This window comes from Peromyscus maniculatus, chromosome 2, assembly GCF_049852395.1.
Source record: "Peromyscus maniculatus bairdii isolate BWxNUB_F1_BW_parent chromosome 2, HU_Pman_BW_mat_3.1, whole genome shotgun sequence".
Taxonomy (NCBI): domain Eukaryota; kingdom Metazoa; phylum Chordata; class Mammalia; order Rodentia; family Cricetidae; genus Peromyscus; species Peromyscus maniculatus.
In genome coordinates this window covers 168,752,760-168,772,612 of record NC_134853.1, presented here as the reverse complement: position 1 = coordinate 168,772,612, position 19,853 = coordinate 168,752,760, and the positions used below count along the sequence as shown (strand labels likewise).

The 19,853-nt window shown below is 50.0% G+C and overlaps 1 protein-coding gene across 12 annotated transcripts in view; it reads left to right on the top strand.

Moving 5' to 3' along the window:
* Positions 1–19,853, top strand: part of Camta1 (calmodulin binding transcription activator 1) — an 862,623-nt gene that overhangs the window by 306,907 nt on the left and 535,863 nt on the right. For all 12 annotated transcript variants that reach the window (XM_076565705.1, XM_076565698.1, XM_076565702.1 and 9 more), the window contains one exon: positions 4,248–4,315. In XM_076565705.1, the coding sequence (XP_076421820.1) occupies positions 4,248–4,315 (68 nt within the window). The remainder of the gene's footprint in view (positions 1–4,247; positions 4,316–19,853) is intronic.

The following is a 19,853-nucleotide window of genomic DNA, read 5'->3' as shown; positions in this document are numbered from 1 at the left end:
CACACACACACACACACCTCCCTTGGTGGAGGAGGAGAGAGTGGCCAGTGGACAAAGGAAGCTCATTATTGAGCGTGATTTCCTGGTCCCTTGCTTGTCTACATACTGGCCTAGTAGGCCTGTGGTAACCCTCTGGCTCTACAGTTGAACACACCATGGCCCTGCAGTATCAGGGTGACTGCTCTGTTGCTGACATGTCTTTCTCCCCTCTTGGATTGTGAGTTCAGAGGTTATAGAGCCTCCACGGTGCCCTTATGCCTGAGCTGCCACACAGTAGGTGTTGAGTGTCTTTAGTGTAGAACCTGAGTGCAGCAAGGGACCAGAGAGGTTTTCCCTTCTGGAGGACAGCAACAGTGGGAAACCCTGCCAAGACTGTGGAGGATGTGGGTGGGAGCATGTGTGTGGGTCTGTGGAGGAAAATGATATATGTAAGGGTGTTGGGATGTACTATGTGTCCTTATCTTCTGGGTCACTGGGGTGTGATAGTTGGCTAGGGCAGGGATCTGGGGTGTCTTAAGGTTTGCATTGCTGTGATAAAACCACAGCCATGAGCAACTTGGGGAGGAAAGGGTCTATGTATCTTCCAGTCCATAGCACAATCCATCATCCAGGGAAGTCAAGGCAGAAACCTGGAGGCAGGAACTGAAGCAGAGGCCGTGGAGGAATTCTGTTTACTGCCTTGCTCCCCGTGGCTTATGCAGTTTGTTTCCTTATAGCACCCAGGAACACACCAGACAGTGAGTTCCTCTCACATCAGTCATCAATAAAGAAAATGTACCACTCAGTCTAGTGGGGTACACTTCTCACCTGAGGCTCCCTCTTCCCAAATGACTCCAGCTTGTGTTAAGCCGACCTAAAAACTAGTCATTCCATGGGGTATCTGGTCAGCATGGTGGGCTACTCTGGATACCAAGTCTGAAATTGTGACAGAGAGCTGCTACCTAACATGTGGCTGACCATGTGTGTGGTAGCCATGGTCTGCTCTCAGCATCTTGTGTAAACAAATGGGATACAATGGTTGACTGTGAGGGTTGAATCCAGCAACTCTGAACAGTCATCCTGTCATTACCATCCACTGTGAGTGTGAGTGTGAGTGTGGGGGAGCTGGGTGTGACAGGGAGGGGCTAGGGAGAGATTTCCATAAACCCAGGGTGGCCTGGACCATCATGGCACCTGCGACCTCCTTGGGGGGGCTCTAAACAGGTAGGTCACACCATGTAGACCTTGTAATGCTGACCATGGAAGCTTTTGTCCACAGACATGCTATGGCTGTCAGTGTGATATAAGAACTACCACTCCTTGTAACTGCCCTGGGAGGTGATATTTTCCTCTGTGCACAGGGAGTTGAGGTCTAGGTGGAGTAAGCAATGTGCTCGAGATGAGGCCGCTGATCTTTGGCAGACTTGGAACCCAAGGCTAGGTCTGTTTGCTCACAGCAGATAGGCACTTTGCAACGAGGTTGATCAGCCTTTCTGTAGCAACTCAGTTAATTAAATAACTGCAAGGCCTTATTCCAGAACCACTGTTTTGCAGCTTTTCATCTTTCACTTCATTATCTCCAGTCATAAATATATATACATATACACACACTACCACACACATGTACTGCTACACAGAGAGACATACATATTTCACTTATGAATGCATATTTATTTCTACAGTGTCCACTCTTCTTCCCCCCATCCACCCACATACCAGTACACCAACTTACATAACCATCTACCCATCCAGCCACCTATCAATCCATCCATCTACCTGCTCACCCATCTACCCACCCATCCACCTGTGCATCTACCTATGTCCATCCACCTGTGCCCCTGTCCATCCACCTGTGCCCCTGTCCATCCACCTGTACACCTGTCCATCCACCTTCACACCTGTCCATCCACCTGCACACTTGCTCATCCACCTGCACACCTGTCCATCCACCTGTGCACCTGTCCATTCACGTGCACACCTGTACATCCACCTGCACACTTGCTCATCCACCTGCACATCTGTCCATCCACCTTCACACCTGTCCATCCACCTGCACACTTGCTCATCCACCTGCACACCTGTCCATCCACCTGTGCACCTGTCCATTCATGTGCACACCTGTACATCCACCTGCACACTTGCTCATCCACCTGCACATCTGTCCATCCACCTGTGCACCTGTCCATCCACCTGTGCACCCATCTCTGCACATGTCCATCCACCTGTGCTCATGTCCATTCACCTGTTCACATTGTCCATCCACCTGTGCACATGTCCATCTACCTGTGTACACATCCATCCACCTGTGTACATGTCCATCCACCTGTGAACCTGTCCATCTACCTGTGCATCCACCTGTGCACATGTCCATCCACCTGCACACATGTCCATCCACCTGCACACCTGTACATCCACCTGCACATATGTCCATCCACCTGCACACATGTCCATCCACCTGCACACATGTCCATCCACCTGTGCACATGTCCATCCACCTGCACACATGTCCATCCACCTGCACACATGTCCATCCACCTGTGCACATGCCCATCCACCCACCTATTTAATTAGTTAACTTCCTATCCACGCCCCCACCTATTTACTTACCCATCTACCAACTCAACCTGCATCTAACAGACATCTTTTTCAGGTTTCTCACACATGCCCAGGACACCATTAAGTCCTGTGAATGCACCAGCAGTGACATGGCCCTTACTCTTGCATGGTCTGATGGGGATGCTACCCGAGTAAACAAACAATTAGGACACATGGTGATGAAGCCTAGGCACTGAGGAAGGTGCTGTGGGAGGGTAGAAGATGGACAACTCGTCCTGTCCTGAACAGAGAAGCAGGGCTGGCCTCAGCATGGGATTATTGAGCTATGGTGAGACCCCAGGGAAGGATTTACTCAAAGAGAAGAAGCAAATTTCAGGAGGCTGAGGGATGACAGCCCAGTGGACTCGTTCTTTCTTCAGTGAAAAGTCAATGATAGGAACCAGGACAAGGGAGCAGCTGCTCCTCTCACCAGCTGCTGTTTCCTGAGTTCTGCTGTGAGGCTCAGTCTCCAGGCTCTGGTGGTTTGGGCTCTTGGTTCCAACGTATGTGGCAATGGCCATTCACTATGACTACAGAGGGTCTTGGTCGTCCCTGGCCCTGGTGATCTTCATGGCATGGCAGGTCATATTTCTACCCGTAACTGACCTGTTACCTGATGTTGAGAATGACTCTTCCTTTTCCCCAAGGACACATGGGTCATTGCTGGTCACAGGGCTCAGACCCATTACGTCTAAGCCCTAGAGGCTGCTGGTCTCTGGGCACATGGTCCGCTCTACTCCAAGGAGCTCAGAGCAGCTCTGACTGCAGCAGAGTTGAGAGAGAGCCCCAGACCCATGCTGTGCGTCTCCCTGACAGTCCATGGCAGCGTCTCTGTGTCATATTGCCACCAAGATCAAGGGAAATGTGTGCTAGCCTGACTTTAATTAACTTACGATCCCAGCCAATTTCATGTTAGCAGATCTGTTTGGATCTGGGCGTAATGGGCCATGTCATGCCTGAGAGATGGGGCAATGACTTATGCTGTGTCACTCACTGGCTCCTTGTGGAAATTATTAATAAATCAGTAATTCTATCTGTGATGATGTTATTGTGTCTTTATAAATATTTGATTTACCTTCAGGTGCTCACATTTTTTCCATCTTTGCCTGAAACTCAGCTGACTTGGCTCTCTGAGGCTCTGCTCAATAAATCAAGTTAACAGTGGGAAAACTGCTCTCTCTCTCTCTCTCTCTCTCTCTCTCTCTCTCTCTCTCTCTCTCTCTCTGACTCTCTGTGATTTGGCTCCAGAGTGGGGGTTTGGAGTCAAGCTGAGAAGACACCGCTCTTTGGTGAGGAAGCTGAAAGACATCCTGTTTCGGAGAAGCAGAGTGCACACCTGGACCTGTTGGCTTCCCTCCCTCAGATGAATGGCATTTGGGATCTCAAAGGGTTTCTGATGTTTTCCTTCCACAGAGAAATATTTTGTCCTTGCTACTGACTCCTCCTTTGAAACCCAGGCTTTGATGGTGATTGTGTGGCTGGCTGAGTGAAAAGGACTCAGGGAATCAAAAGAGAGGCTGAGTCCCGGTCAACAATTTTTCTCGAAGAGTCCGAGTTCCAGCCAGGCCAAGCTGCACAACAGCCGGGGGAAAAATAACTACTTCTTTATTTCTGCTTCTCAGGGTCCAACATGAACTAATTGCTATCATGATCTTTTTATTTTTCTGTTTCAGGAAATTGCGGCTTATTTAATAACATTTGAGAAACATGAAGAATGGCTAACCACATCCCCTAAGACAAGGTAATGTCCCGGCTATCACAGTTTTCCAACTCTGTATGGTGAGACTAGATGCTTGATTTTTGTGGATTTCCAGATTCGGCCACTCAATGCAGGGTAACAAGTTGACAGTGCCATGTTGCGCTCGATGGCCTGTGAAGGGGACGCTCATTAATTGGTCCAAGATGGTGGTAGTGAATGCAACGAGAAGGGTGAGATGCTGGGCAACAGCTGTCGGAACATTTCACAGGATGGCTCTAGGCTCCATCCCTCAGCCAGGCATTCAGAAACTTATCAGACAGGTTCAGGGCAGGGGCAGTTTATTTTGGGAAAGTGCCCACCTGCCATCAGTGGCATATACTTTTTAAAAAGGAAGACGAGCTTAACTGCTGCTTGGATCTCAGTGTGTTTTATACATCAATAAAGTCGGGTTACTCTTGATTGCTGGGAGAGGGAGCTCCCAAATCAGGAGCAATGGCTAAATATTACGCAGTAAATGTCCTTGAACCCACTAACTGCCACAAACACTTAACTTCTCTTGCCACCTGGGACTGGAGGAAATTGGTGAAAATATAGCCGACCCGTGTCCTGCCCATGGAAGTGATGTTATTATCAGTGAAGGATGGTGAGCCTGGGATTTGGGGCTTATTTTAAAGACAGCATCTTATTTCCTGCCCAACTCTTTAAGTTTTTATTTTTGATATGTTTCATGCCAAATCATCAGAGATCTGCAGCCACTCTCTTCCAATTGCCACGACGTTTCTATTAGCAGTGACAGGGCCAGGTACTTATGTTAGCCGGAAGGTGGCTTGCAGGGCGCTGACTACATGGCTGAGGCGAATAGGTGGAGTTCTCAGTCTGTAATCATGGACAAGCACAAAAGTCTTTGACATTGCCAGCTGGAACCAGGATCAGAATGAGAAGGGTTCTCTGCACCCGAGGTCCTGAGTTTGGCCCATCCATCCCCTCGGAGCTACGTTGGAATGGGTTCTGGCTTTTAGAACATTCCTTCACATGACAAGGTACATTCATTTAGTTTCTTGTAGAACAACTTAAGGAAACAAAGGCACATTTTGGCCCAAGGTTTGAGGTTAACAGTCCATCACGGCAAGGATGGCGGCAGCGGCGCAGGAGGGTGAGGCTGCTGGGCCTCGGTGAGTCTTCAAGAAGCAGAGTGAGATGGATGCTGACGCTCAGCTCACTCCTTTTTATGCAGTACAGGACTCCAGCCCTTCGCATGATACCACCCACAGTTAGGGTGTATCTTCCCGCCTCCATTAGCTTAATGTGGGAACTTGCTAAGAGACATACCCAGAAATTTTTCTCTTAGGTGAGTCTAGATTGTTTGGTTAATGATATTAGCCACCACACTCCTTGAATCCAAGCAGGAGCAAAGGGCTATGTATGAGACAGAGTGAAAGTCTCCAGAACATGGCGGTCATGCACGCACGCACGCACGCATGCACGCACGCACGCATGCACGCTGTGCCTGCAGTAATTTAGAACGTTGAAAGGCTGGAGTTTTCCTTCACATTTCAGCCCAGGAATTTGGGGGTTAATTGAGAAGAGAATTTAACTTCTGGTCATACTGGACTCTGACTTTTTGGAGTATAATGGATCAAGAGACTTTTGTTGTCGTTTTTTTTGTTTTTTTGAGATAGGGTTTCTCTGTGTAGCTTTGTGCCTTTCCTGGAACTCGCTTTGGAGACCAGGCTGGCCTCAAACTCACAGAGATCCACCTGGCTCTGCTTCCCTATGAGTTATAGGGACATGCGAAGCAAGAGAAGGAATTAAAGTCCCATATCGACAGATTTGCATTTGAGGCTTGGTTCTGTAGCATTGTGAAAATCCATTAAGCTCTTAAAAAGCACCACCTCTCTTTCTCTTCCTCTCTGTCTCTGTCTCTCTGTCTCTTCCTCTCTCCTCCTTCCCTCCCTTCCTTTTTCCTTCCCTTTCTCAGTTATCCAAGTGTTATGGTTACAAGTATGTGCTACCATGCCCTGCCTCCCCTTTTTTCTTCTTTATTAGAAAGTAGAGCTCCCGTCCTGTCTGTCTTTCCTGAGTCATCAAGAGCATCACGGGGGAGATAACATCTGTGACCCTGCTTTGCAGGTGTGAGTGTCCCTGTCTGTCACAGGCTATCACTGCACTTGTCTGTGAGTGGATTCCCCCAGCCCGCTGGAGGCCTGGACCTCGGAGGCAGCGACAGGATTTCCTCCAGGCTCTGGGAGTCTAACTTTTTTACTCCAGGCACAGTGAACATGTGGACTCCTGTTACATTCTCATACATGCTCCCTGTTTACGCTTGAAAGCTTCTGGTCCCAGGAGGACAAGTTGCCCTGGTTGTTCAAGGACCTTCCTAAATTAGTTGTTGAGTTGAGTTTGGATTCCCCTCCCCCACCATTTCCAGTATTCAAATTAATTGGTGCAGTTAACTGCTGAGTTCCTACAAGCCAGTCTCCTGATATTAAGGAATTAATGGCACCAATACTCCGCTGAATGCAAGGCAATGCAAGTTCTGTTTGCAGCTACTGTTAATTTCATTTTAGAAAATTAATAAGAATGAATTGCACCGTTGACATTTATAGAGTTTGCTAATAAAATGATACATTGTTTGTGTGGAAGGATCCTTATTAAATTAATTGTTGTAATCAGCCCACATATAGATGTTGGTATAGGAACTACAGAGGGCCCCACTGCAGTCTCTGAGGCTTGCTGGGGGCCCCAGGGATAAATATTGCCCTTGCTCATCATAATTATAGAGAAGGCCCTGGAAGTCCCTTATACCTGTTCATAATGAGGTGTGTTTCAAAGATGCTCCCAGGGCTGGGACCTTGGGGTGGCAGTGTGGCCGCCACAGGGCTGAATGAAGAATGCTCAAACGGCCCATATGGTGCTATAGGCAGGTGGGATCTTAAGCCTGAAAACTCAGCCTTGGGGAGATCTTTCTTTGGCACTTGCTGTGTGCTCGGCAGGATCATAATATCATTCGGAGACCACAGGGCCTCTGCCCTCCCCACCCTGCCATGTGGCTGTATGATCTTGGAATAGAGTCCTCCCTCTGTCTAGAATGTTATCCTAGCTTCTCCTTCAGGCCTTGGTTTGGGTGTCCCCTTTCTCTGTGAGGTCTTTTTCCAATACCACCCACACCTATCCCGAGAGGCCCCATCGCCTATTCCTTGTGCTGTTTTTCAGAGTGCTTTGCAGCATTTCCGTTTTTCTATAGGGTAGTTATTCCTTATCTGGCTCCACCCATGTGCTAATGGGGGCATTTTCAGTTGGGTTTGTTCTTGGGTGATCCAAATGCCTGGAACATTCTCTCCACGTCCACTTGTGAGATGAACCAGAATGAGTAAAAACTGGGGATCAGAGTACCGGGAAGCAAGAGCCCTGGGCTCCCTCCACGTTATTCTTTCTTGCACATCTAGCCTCAGGATTGGCCAGCCACCGGCACTGCAACCTGTAGTGCGTGCTATGGGTAGCCGCTGTGGTTTATATTTGTACCACGGGGACTGAAGAGATGGCTCAGAGGTTAAGAGCACTTTCTGTTCTTCCATAGGATATAAGTTCGGCTCCCAGCACCCACACTGGGTGACTCACGACCACCTGTAACTGTATCTCCAGGGGATCTGACATCCTCTCTGCCTTTGTGAGCACTCTTACACTACACACCACACCACACACACACACACACACACACACACACACACACACACACACACACAATCTTAAAATCTGTACCAAAGCCCTGCCATAAGGCCACAGGATTTTCGAGCTGACTGGCGTAAGAGTTCCTTCATCCTCTCTGGACATGGCCCACGGTGACAAGCAGTAAGGAAGCAGTCTAGGAAGTCACTCCACTGTTCCTCAGCAGCAGCTGGGAGACAGCGGTGCCAGAAACTCCTCCCTCTGTGGGCCAGTGTGGCTTGACTGTGCCAGCCAGGTGGGGCTCCAAAGCTTCCTTGGGCTGGGTTCCCCCATCCCTACCCTGAGGCCCAGGCAGGCAGGACCAGCACGGTGGAAACAGGCCCTGCACAGCATAGGGTGTGGAATATAGCCGAGAAGAGCATGATTTAGAAATCCCAATAACTGCTTTCCCATTCCCTGGGAAGCATACAGCCTTCCCTGTGAGCCAGGACGGGTGAGGCTGAAGATCGAGGTGAGAGCCTCCTCCTAGGAATCCTGTTTATGCCGGTGAGAGGGGAGCTGCAAAATGCTATTAGTTATCTAATTAATTAATTGGATTGTATAGATAGCACCTTCGCACTGACACATCGGGGTCTAGTAATAGAATTTTCCTATGGTGAACACTAAACGCTCTTGGTGGCTAAGCAGTAAAACTGAGGAGGAGGAGGAGGGAGGGCGGAGAGGAGAGAAACGGCAGCAGGAAGATGAGGTGCTCTGGGCTCCTTTCACCCCTTCAGGTTTTCTAGGCCTCAGGTCCTGCTCTTCCATGCCCCTAATGATCAGTGGACATTTTGTCTTGGGTGAGCTTCCTCCTCTGTTCATCACTGACATAGATCCTCTCTCTAGGGCCCACTGGATGTCATGTTGTTATCTCAGCTGTCCTCTGCTGTAACATGAATCTTAAAAGGTCTCATAATTAAAAACAAAACAAAATCCAGAGCCAGATATTGGGGGTGAAAGCTGAGAGATCAGAGGAATAGAACAAGCCAAGCCACAAGTTCTTACCGCTAGGAAATCCTCAGCCCAAGAGATCTACTTCCTGTATACTCATGTCTTATATACCTTTCTGTGCCCTGCATCTTACTTCCTCTCTCCACCCAGCTACATCACTTCCTCTTTCTACCCAGCTCTATCACTTCCTGTCTATTTGCACAGACCTCCAGACCTCTATGGTTAGTGCTGGGATTAAGGCATGTGCTACCATGCGTGGTTCTGTTCCCAGTGTGGCCTTGAACTCACAGAGATCCAGATGAATCTCTGCCTCCCAAATGCTAAGATTAAAGGCATGTGCTACCACTGCCTGGCCTCTGTGTTTAATACAGTGGCTGGCTTTATCCTCTGATCTCTAGGCAAGCTTTATTTGTTAGAGTACAAATAAAATGTCACCACACTCGGCCTCTTTGCCTGAGTCATACCCTGGTTTGTGTCATTTGATGTCCCTGATTCTCCCAAGAGCCACTTTATTTTCAAAGACAACTAAGGGCAGCCCTGCTCTTCCCTGTGACTCTTCTTGGTCCCTTGACTCTGATTGGCCATTCACTGGGCCTGCACTGCGAACTTATCATCCCCCTCTGCTTTCTGTAGGCTCAGAACTCACTGCTCTTCTGGTATGCAGGGCATTGGGCTCTCCCTGGCATAGGGCTGTGCTCCTTGGCCATAAACTTTCCTGTCATCAGCCTTGTCTGGCGTCAGGTCCTACTTGAGAGTCTTGGAGAATTCCCTGGAGACAAGGTCCATACTCACCGGGTTGTTTCCCAGTCTCAACCTGCTCCTCTCAGTTTGTACCCCTGACTACCTACCTCCCAGCACCCACTGTGGGTAGAGTAGGCTGCCCTGACCACCATCATCTATCTTCCTTGCCCCATCTTTGCCTTTACTCTGCCGTGGGTCTCACATTTTCTCACATCCAAGCTAGGTTGCCTCTCATTGGATGCCTTCTGTGGTCCTGGAAACTTCCCCAAGCCTCTTCCCACTAGATTCCTAAGGCTCCCTTTGCTTATCTCAGTGGGTCGACAGTCTGTCTGTCTGTCTAGAGTTGTAAGTCTGCCTCCCAGGGAGAAGGTACATTTCCAAGGACAAGGCCGGGCTGCCTTGTCTGTTTCCTAACAACTTGGTACTGAGGTGGGGTCACTTTGACAGGAGTGTGTGCAGTGTGCACAGTTGTTATAGTGCAAGGGTGTTGCTTGGGAGAAAACGTGGCAATCAGGGCCCAGGGCGTGGGGTCAGTCTGGGAGCAGAGGGCTTGGGAACCTGTGAAGTTGATGTTGCCTTGCTCAGGCCCAGTGTGCATGACAAAGGGAGACAACCCACAGGCCACCTTTGAGCATTAGATCTTTGGGATAGAAAATGGAGAACTCATTGATGATGAAAGTGTTCAAGTGACCAGAATAGGACAATAAAAATAACACACAGATTCCACCGGGATGCTCCAAACTTCCCAGAGCTAGCAAGATGCAGAATTCACACACTAGCTACAACATGGAGCTTAAAGATGGTCCTCTGAGTGACCTGGTCTGGGTACCAAGACACAAACACCACACAGCTGTGCACACATAAGGAATCTAGAAGAGTTGAACTAGGGAGACAAAGATGAGTGATTCCCTCAGTCTGGGGTTAGTGCTTAACGGGACAGAGTTTTGGCTGGAGAAGAGAAAAAGTGTCTTGGAGATGACCAGTGGTGACAGCTATACAAGGTGAGACAGCACTCAATGCCACCGAACTGTATGCTCTGAAGTGGCCACAACGGTGACGTCACTGTTGATTGTAAAGTTTTATGTTGCTTCAGCTCTTCTCCAAGTTTCTGGTGGGGCTGGGGCTGTTTCTGCATGTGCTGGGGGTGGGGTGGGTGGTGCCAGTTTGGGAGGGTGTTCTCTTACCCAGGTATTGTGTGAGCAAATGTCTGCCCACTCCGGACAGGTCACTGAGGACAAACCAATGGAACAATTCCACTTCAGTCTAGCTTAATGAACCAATGAGTGTATCGGGGTTACTTACAGGAGTAAGTATGAGTGAAGGGTTGCTTAGAGAGACATGGCTGACCTAGGCAGCTGCACACCTGAAAAGCCTCACAAAAGCCATATCCCTGGGGCTCCCTGAATGGCTTGCCAGCAGCAGGGCGGGGTCAGAGTCTCCCCTCCCCAGTAATTGTTACTGCTTCTATAACCTCCAGATCTTGGGCAGCTGCCTTCCAAGTCTTGTAATTTTCAGGTGTATCCTAAGCCTTGTAAGTTTTGTTTACTTCGGGAGACTTGTATGTTTCCTTCACTTCTGGAGTCTTGGCTGTCTCCTGCCTCCCTCTAGCAAGGAATGTTTCAATTCTGATGGAATAGCTCTACAACAGCATGTTAGTTCAGGGAACTGACATCGGAAAAACATTCATTCCAATGTGGCAATTTTTGCATTGCAATGTAATGGAGACCTGGTCATGTGCTCACTGCCACAGGCATTTGGACACATCCCTCATGTGTGAATGAGCAAGTACAAACTCTACCACTGTTAGCAAAGCAGCAACTGTGGAACCAGGGAGTGTGAAGGGGACCCCCAACAGTGGGGGCTTCCTCCTGGACCCCAGGTTAGGCACAAACCACATCCAAACACCTGTTTTCACAGAGATCCTTTATTAAGAGGGGAAGAAGAGTTGAAGTGGCTGATTTCTGACTCAGGCAGAAAACAGCAGCAAGTGACCTTGCAGGTATAACTTTTAGGAGGAGAAGGGGAGGGGGGGTCTGTGTTAGAATGGGCAAGGATGTGGTGGTAACGCAGATGGGGAACAAGGGAGAGGGGACAGGGACAAATGACTGCCTCTGGACAGAGAGGAGACAGATGTGACCCAAATGGCAGATTATAAAGGTAGAAAGGGAAACCCTGTGTTAGGATGAGGTGGTTGATTTTGATTGGGCATGTTAATTAGGGTAGTCACAAGGGGGCTTTTGATTGCTGGACTTCGATACTCTGATAGCTGGACCTTGGCAGTCAGCCTCAGGGGGAGGACGTGGTCAAATGAGGGAAGAGACCTTGGGGTCTAGCTTTAGGAGTGTCATCTAACAGTTTTTAGCAAGGGGAAGAAGGGCAAGTGTCAGAGACCAGCTCCGACCTGTTGAAGGGTTCTTGAGGAGAGGAGAGAGGAATGAGGAAGTATTAGATAGAAATATAGATCTAGATGACGAGAAAGACAGAGACACAGGATAGCTTCAAGAGGGCCCTGGGTCAATACCCAGCCAACTCGAGCTTTATTCAAAAGGGCTTTTTATAACATGCCAAGGGGCGGGGCAAAAGACCTCCCCCTTTCAAGATCAAAGCACATTGCACAGCCAAGTGCAGACCCTTCCAAACACCTGGTAACCATGCCCATGGCCAAATCATCCCCTTATGCAGCCCTGCTGGGTAAAGCAAGCTCAGATTCTCAGACCCTGAGTAAGTTCTCACTAGGAAACCTCCGTGGGTCTCCACAGGAAAGGCCTGCCAGAGCCACATGCTCCAGTGGCTAGTGTCCCTTCAGAGTGTGTGTTGGGGTCCTGTCAGGACTCCAGGGACCCCTTGCTGTCTGAGGTCCCTCCTCTGGGGTTGAGGAGAGGAGTTAGCTGTAACCCGGATCCTGATGACATATCTGGTGGGGTCTCTGTGATGCTGGGGGCCTCGCTAAGCTCTGTGTAGTGGTGCTTCCATTCTAGATGCTCGTTCTTTACTTGGAATTATAGAATGCCAACAGAGAAACAACATGGCAGAGGCAGAGGCGGTCTTCTAAGTGCCCAGCAGGGGAGGGTGTCACCCACACTGGGCTCTGTTGGAGATCTGGTGAGCTTCCTGTGTCCTTGGCCATGCCTAGCTCCCTGTGGAAGTGGTAACACTGCTATGTGTGTGTATACATACATGTACATTTGTGTGTATCTATATATGTGTGTGTATGTGTTTATATGTGTGGGTATATATGTGTGTGCCTATCTATATGTGTGTGTGTAGATGGCCACTTGTCCTGGTCCTGACTCTTACCTCTCGACTGTGTATCCTACAGGTTCCTGACCTGTCAGTCATGGACACGGACTGTCTTGTATGCTTAGAGGACATACATAGCTTCCTCACTGTGCGAGTGGCTGCCTTCCTTCCCCAGGGTGTGCTCCTTGATAGCGACAGTGTCCAGCTCAGTTCCCTGGGTCTCACCCGCAAGAGATCCATCAGTACCACTGAGTTCTTCCAAATGGAGCTGTTAGGGTGCTGGTTTGGCCAATGGCCTGGGAACCAGCATGGAAACTTGTGATATTTCCCTTCTCTCTCTCTCTCTCTCTCTCTCTCTCTCTCTCTCTCTCTCTCTCTCACACACACACACACACACATTCACTCACTCCAGTTACTGAATCCTCCCAGCTCCTGGGAGGAGCTGTCTCCAGGTCCAGAGTCATTTAACCCCTGGTGTCTCATGTGGGGCAGAGGCTGTGTGGAGACAGCTGGTGCTGCGGGCAGATGTAGTTTCCTGGTGCATTAATACACTGGAGACGCAGGCCTGTGCCCTCACCTGCTTCCTAGATCTCGCCCTCTGCCTTCCACGGTACCTGCTGCTTCTCTGCCATCATCTCTCAGCAGGCCACAGCTCATTCCTCCTTGGGAGGGCCCATCCCTTCCTGACTGGCCTCCATGGGGCTCCCCTGAGTAGTTACACCCCTCATCATCCCTGCTCCATGGCCCTGCCAGATGCCAGTGCTCAGCTTTGCTGCTGCTCGGAGTTCACTTCCAGGAAGCAGAAGACGCCCCAGGGTCCAGTGTCGACCTCGGGAGCTGGAGGAGCTGAGACAGGTGTGAGGGTGGAGACATGAAGGGGCCTGATCACGCTGTAGCCTCTTCAGCGCCCTGAGTGCAAAGCCCTGCTGGCCTCAGCAGGGGGATGTGGTGTGACCACCCCCTGGGCCCAAATTCTGGGGTTCAGGTCATTTAAAGAGCTGTACATGTGAGCTGAAGTGATGTCTTGAGCCTTTTATCTTCACACGGGTGTGACTGTCTTTCTTGGGTTGCATGTGGATGCATGTCACATGTATGCGACATTGCTCACCTGACGCTGCCTTCTGGCCCCCTAGGCAATGCAGGCTGGTTCTGAGAGTTGGCAAAGCTCCAGTGTGCTCACAGGGACCCTGGAAGCTGGGCTGTCCTGTTGGGGCATCGACTCTAGGCTGCCTTTGTCTCAGCATCTCCGCCCCCCATCCTGAACTAGAGGATTGTGGTTGTCGCGGTTCTGCAGGGAGCCTGTGCTGGCGTGTCCTGTGTCTCTGGTCAGTGCTCACCTTTACATTGCTGCTGGGTGCAGGGAAGTGGGCCTGGCCCTCGGGCTCATGGCATGGCAAGGCAGGAAGACCTGTCTCCACACACGCCCTTGGTGACCTCCCAAAGGTCTGGCGCTCTGGCAGCAGATCCTGCAGATCCTGGATTCCCCCTTTGGCCAGCTTTCCCAGTGAAAGCTCCACTGTGTGCCCCCCCCCCCGCCAGAAGCTTTAGCATGTGTTCTGCACAGCAGGCATTCTCTTGTATGCACACACAGAAAAACACAGCACATGGGCACACACATACTTCTGATACATGTATGCTAGGTATGTGGAAACATGGATGTCTGCACTCCACAACGTAACACAACATGGGCATACACAAGCACTAATATCCAATACAATGCTCAATATACACACACACAGTACATACATGCTCAGGTGTATCCATGAAGATATTACACAACATACATGTACACACAACACACATTTATACACACATGCACAAATGCCCAATACCTAATACACACATATACATATATAGACATTGGGGCATGTACAGACATGAGGACATAAACATGAGTATATACACACAGCATAGTATGCACATGCACACAACACACATGTACATATGTGCAGACACAAGCACAGATACCCAATATGTGCTTGTACACAGTACATACATGCTCAAGTATGTACAGGCATGAATACACAGGCCTTACCAATTTATACATAACCATGTATTACCAATGTATACATAACGTGTAAATACAAAAACATGTGTACATATGTTAACATAGAAGCACAAATACACAATACCCAATATATACAGACTCACAGTACATGTGTATTTACACATTCACAAATATATGACACCCACATACACATGCACGTGCTTTCGGGGACACACACACACACACACACACACACACACACACACACCTTCCCGAGCTGATCACTCCTTGTGAAAGCAATGGTTTTGGAAGGCGCCTTCTTCATGCTGTGTTTTAACAAGTTTACAGAGAAGAGGAAACTTTCTACTAAAGGAGGACCTTCTGTCCCGGCTGGTTAGCGCCTGGGCTCCCCTGGGGAGAAGGGAGCTGGCTTCCCCGCGCCCTCCCGCCTGCATCTGCAGGGATTTCTGGGCCAGGTTGCTTTTTCTGTTTGGCAGTTGAGTAGGAGCCGGGCTTAGACCGTGGCGGGATTGAGTTTGTGTGTGAAACGGCAGCAGTTGCCCAGGCCGAGGGATCAGCTGGAGGAGCCGCTGCCAGGCTGTGGGAAAGTTGTGGAGAAAGACGGTGAAATTGTGCAAAGAGCAAACTTGGAGGAGCGAACAAATGAGTCCTGTTTCTAGACCTGCACTGTGAATGTGCGGTCCTCACGCATGCCACGTGAGATCCAGCCGCCGCACCCCCGCCTGGTGTCACGGGGTCCCATGATACAGCAGGCACTGCGAGATGTGTCCTCTGGTTCTGAGGTGGACAGAGGGACAGAGTTCTGTCTGGAAACAAGCGTTGCCTTCATCCATGACTAAGAACGAGCCTCCCGTCTTCTGGAGCTGCAGGACCCGTGTCGCCCCCTTTTGCGTGGTTGCTGGCGGGTGTCCGCTCTGTTGAGTCACTCAGATCTTTGAGCGCCTCTGCTGCGCACCACCGTGCGGGGCTTTTGGGTGGAAATGAAGAAACCAGAATGACTTCTAATAACTGGGATGGTGAGGAAAGAGTGCAGGGAGAGGTGGCCCCTTGAGCCGGTGGACGGGGGCGTGGCCAGGCCACCCTCCCGAGGCTTAGGGTGGGGACCACCTGGAGGTACACAAGTGAACTTGTAGGGGAACAGCCCGGCCAGCGGTCCGGCCATGGCTGGACGGCCTGCATAGGTCCCGGGTGCAGGAAAGAGCGATTGTAAAACTGGATTAAAAGTCCTCGCAGGAGAGCAGGGCGGGTGGGGATGCATGGGGAGCCGGGGATGTAGGGGTGGAGGGTTGAGAGGATGGGAAGTGGAGTGTAGGCTCTCAGCGGACAGTCTGAATGGGGCAATAAGTGATGTTGGGGTGGGGAGATGACCCAGTCAGGAAGGTACATTTCCAGCAAGCAGGAGGGCCTGAATTTGAATCCCAACAGGCGTGTAAAAGTTGGGCCTGGTGGGCTGCCACCCCACTGCTCAGGAGACAGAAAAATCCCTGGAGCTCACAGCTCAGCCAGTCTCGCTGAATTAGCGAGTTCCAGGGTCAGAGAGACCTTGTCTCAAAAACTGTGGTAGAAAGCAATAGAGGAAAACACCCAAGAGAATCAGCCTGTGGTCTCCACACACACTGTAACATATGTGCTCACTCACATGCATGTACACACATACCCACATGAACACATACACGCACCCCCTCCACATACACATGCAGAAAAAGGAAAAACAAAACAAAACAATGAGTGCCCTCTGTTAACGTGGCTGCCTTGCTCTCTGGAGAGCTGGAAGGATGAGGTGGAGTAGAGACCTGGCATGAACTGTCTTCTTGCTGGTATGTAGGAGGTGTGTCTCACTCAAACCACTCCAGAAGCAGAAAGACCCACGGCAGCGTGGAGGAGCTGGTGTGCAAGGGCTCAGGTGTCACACCCACCAACCCGTTGTCCTTCTGTGAGTCCTGTAACCTGCCTCCCCTCCTCTGCCTGCTTTGTTCTTCCTCATCAGTGGGTGTCCTGAGTGATGGATGCCCAGGGCAGAGCAGGCGTGTTCCAGCTCTGGGCCTGCTGCACACTGAGTGTGTTCCCACTGACGATACTGTGATGGACAGCAGAGAGAATGTTAGGGACGGTTGCTCTGGGAGGAATCGCCAAACCTGGACTTGTTGTTGTTTCCTTCTCCTCCTCCTCCTCTTCCTCCTCTACTTCCTCCTTCTCCTCCTTCTCCTTCCTCTTTCCCTCCTTCTTCTCTTCCTCCTCCTTCCTCTCTTCTTCCTCCTCCTCTTCCTCCTTCTTCTCTTTCTCCTTCTCTTTCTCCTCCTCTCCCTCCTCCTTTTCCTCTTCCTCCTCTTCCTCCTCCTTCCTGTGGTACAGAATTCCAAGGTGAGGGGCCTGAAATCTCGCTGTTCACTTTATGAGTAAGCAGGTTGGGTCGGCTTCTAAAAGGATTCTGGTCTTAGCTACACATCCCATCAGTGTCTGTTGGGATTTTCCCATAGCTACACTGTTTCTCTAGGGCCTAATTTCTTAAGCTGGTGCCAGAGGGTCTGTGAGGATACGTATGAGTTTCTCAGTTTATTAATTTTGCATTAAATAATTAATAGTAAAGTTAATTGATGAATTATTCAATTTTCAGGTAAAATAGGATGATAAATATTCATAACTTATTTTATTAAGGGAATTTCCATTTCCTATGTCATTAAATCTAGATTAACGAAGGCTGATTTTAAATGAAGATTGAAAACAATTGTGCTTTGGAATTAATTTACTGAGTTAAGGTCATTGTGCTGTGAGTTTACCCCCTGCCAGATAGTCCGGGCTCTTTCCTCTGGAGAAGGGTCCTTTGACAGAAGTCACGGGAGCATTGGTTTAGTAACTTTCACCAGGTCTGTGAGGAGCTTCCCTGGGACCCACACTGAGGTACACAGGGTGAGGTAGCATCGTGTGACAGGCAGAGCGGGGCTCCTTCTGCCCTTAGCCTCAGCTGCTCTTTTGAGCTATTTGTTGTTTGTTCCCAAATTGCAGCATGATGTGTTAGCCCAGGCCGGATGTGAAGAAGGGCTGGATCCTGGGAAAGAAATGATTTTTGTGTGTGTGTGTGTGTGTGTGTGTGTGTGTGTGTGTTTCTATCTGAAATAGCTGTAGGGTTTCCCCACCAAGTTTCCCCAGGTGTGTGCAGGGATTTCCTAATCCGTCAAAGCCCTCAGCACAGGGCAATAGCTGCTTCCGGTTTATTTGTGTTTTCCAGCAAGCTGATTCCTTTTAGATCTGGTTTATGTTCATTTGCTAAGAGCACAGCCCTGCCAAAGGCGCTGAGGCTGGTGGGCTGTTTCTGACTCTGCAAACCCCTTTGGAATCTAGTCTCAAGTCTTCATAGTTCTGAGGAGTAGGTGATGCCTGTGGGATACACTGAGCAAGAGAATAGGGTGAAGGAAAGCGGGAGGAGGAGAGAGGAAGAAGGGAGGGATGGAAGGAGGCAGGAGAGAGAGAGGAGAGGAGAGAAGGGAGAGGGGACGGGGTGGGAGAGTCTTTTTTTAGAGTTGGCTCATGAGTGAGGCAGCAGGCTCAGTCAGTATTGCTTGCCCAAGGCTAATCTGCTAATTAGCCACAGAATTTGGGGCTGGAGCCTAGGTCTCTCCGACTCTTATTGGGGAGCCTTTAAAAGACTTCATCTCTCTTTAAAGGCTTCAAATCACTCTACCCACCCACCCTCAGTGGCAGGGCCCCCAGAAGTGTTCAGAAGCTTGTGGGCCCTGCTGTCTCTGCCCCACAGAGTTGCTCATTATAATTTTCCAGTAGAACTTGTTTTCTGTGAGGACACTGATCCTACACTAAGCCTTTGCGTCAGAGGAGAGCTCTGGATGCTGAAGCTCCTGAACCCACTTTCCCCATATTATTCCTAATTGGCTTGGAAAGAGGCTTCCAACAGGCAGGTGGCTTAATCTCTCGCCTTTCTGGTGCGACTCAGGAGGCGTGAGGATTAGTTCTGGTTTGGGAGACTGGTCTGGTTAATTTGGGAGTTAAGATCCAATCACTATTATAGGGATGGAATTGGCTGCCTCTGGGGAGGGGTCTTGACCCACCGGGACGGCCTGTGAGGTAGGGAGAGCAGATGGCAAGTGGTGCAGGGAGGAGGCACTCAAGGGTAACTCCACAATGTCGGTCGGTCGGTCGGGCCTGTCCTTTCTGGAGTGCCTCCTGTGTGTGACCTAGGGCTGTGGGGGCTGCTGTGGGAGAAGATAGCATGGCCCCAATCTACTTGGAGAGCCAGGTCACACACATTGGAGATAACCAGAGAGCACTCTAGACAACACACACACACACACACACACACACACACAGAAGTTTGGTACATGTGGTGTGTGTGTGTGTGTGTGTGTGTGTGTGTGTGTGTGTGTGTACACAAGAGCTGGAGAAGGAAGGCAGAACCAGGTCAGGATCAATCAGACGCAATTGATTTCATCGGAAAACCAGCACAGCAGTGAGGGTGAGTGTCAATCAGAAGGTCGTGGACTGTGCTGGGGATGGTGTGTGCTGACAAGACAAGGCACCGAGGATTGGCATTTGGACTTTTCTCTTCCTTAGACCACAGGGAACAGGGTAATTGGTGTCTTTGGCATCAGTGATAATAAGGTTCTGGGGGCCAAGGGATGCTGGGAGAGGGGCTGTGAGCCAGGGACCTTGCAAAGAGCACTGAGGAAGAGGCCTGCTTTGGCAGGATGGCTTCTTTGTGTTTCAGCTGCCAGGAGTCTGGCAGGCCCTGAAAAAAGAAGCCAGGTTGGCCCTGCCAGACCAGCTCACCATAGTGCAAAGATGCCCTTGAAGCTCAGATATGCCCCCACATGTTGATTGTGTACATAGGCCCCAGGGGTAGAAGAATTCCAGATGCTGGGATCCCAGAAGTGAGAGGGTTACCAAGGCTGGGACTCCATGGGTGAGAGAGCTCTTCATACTAGG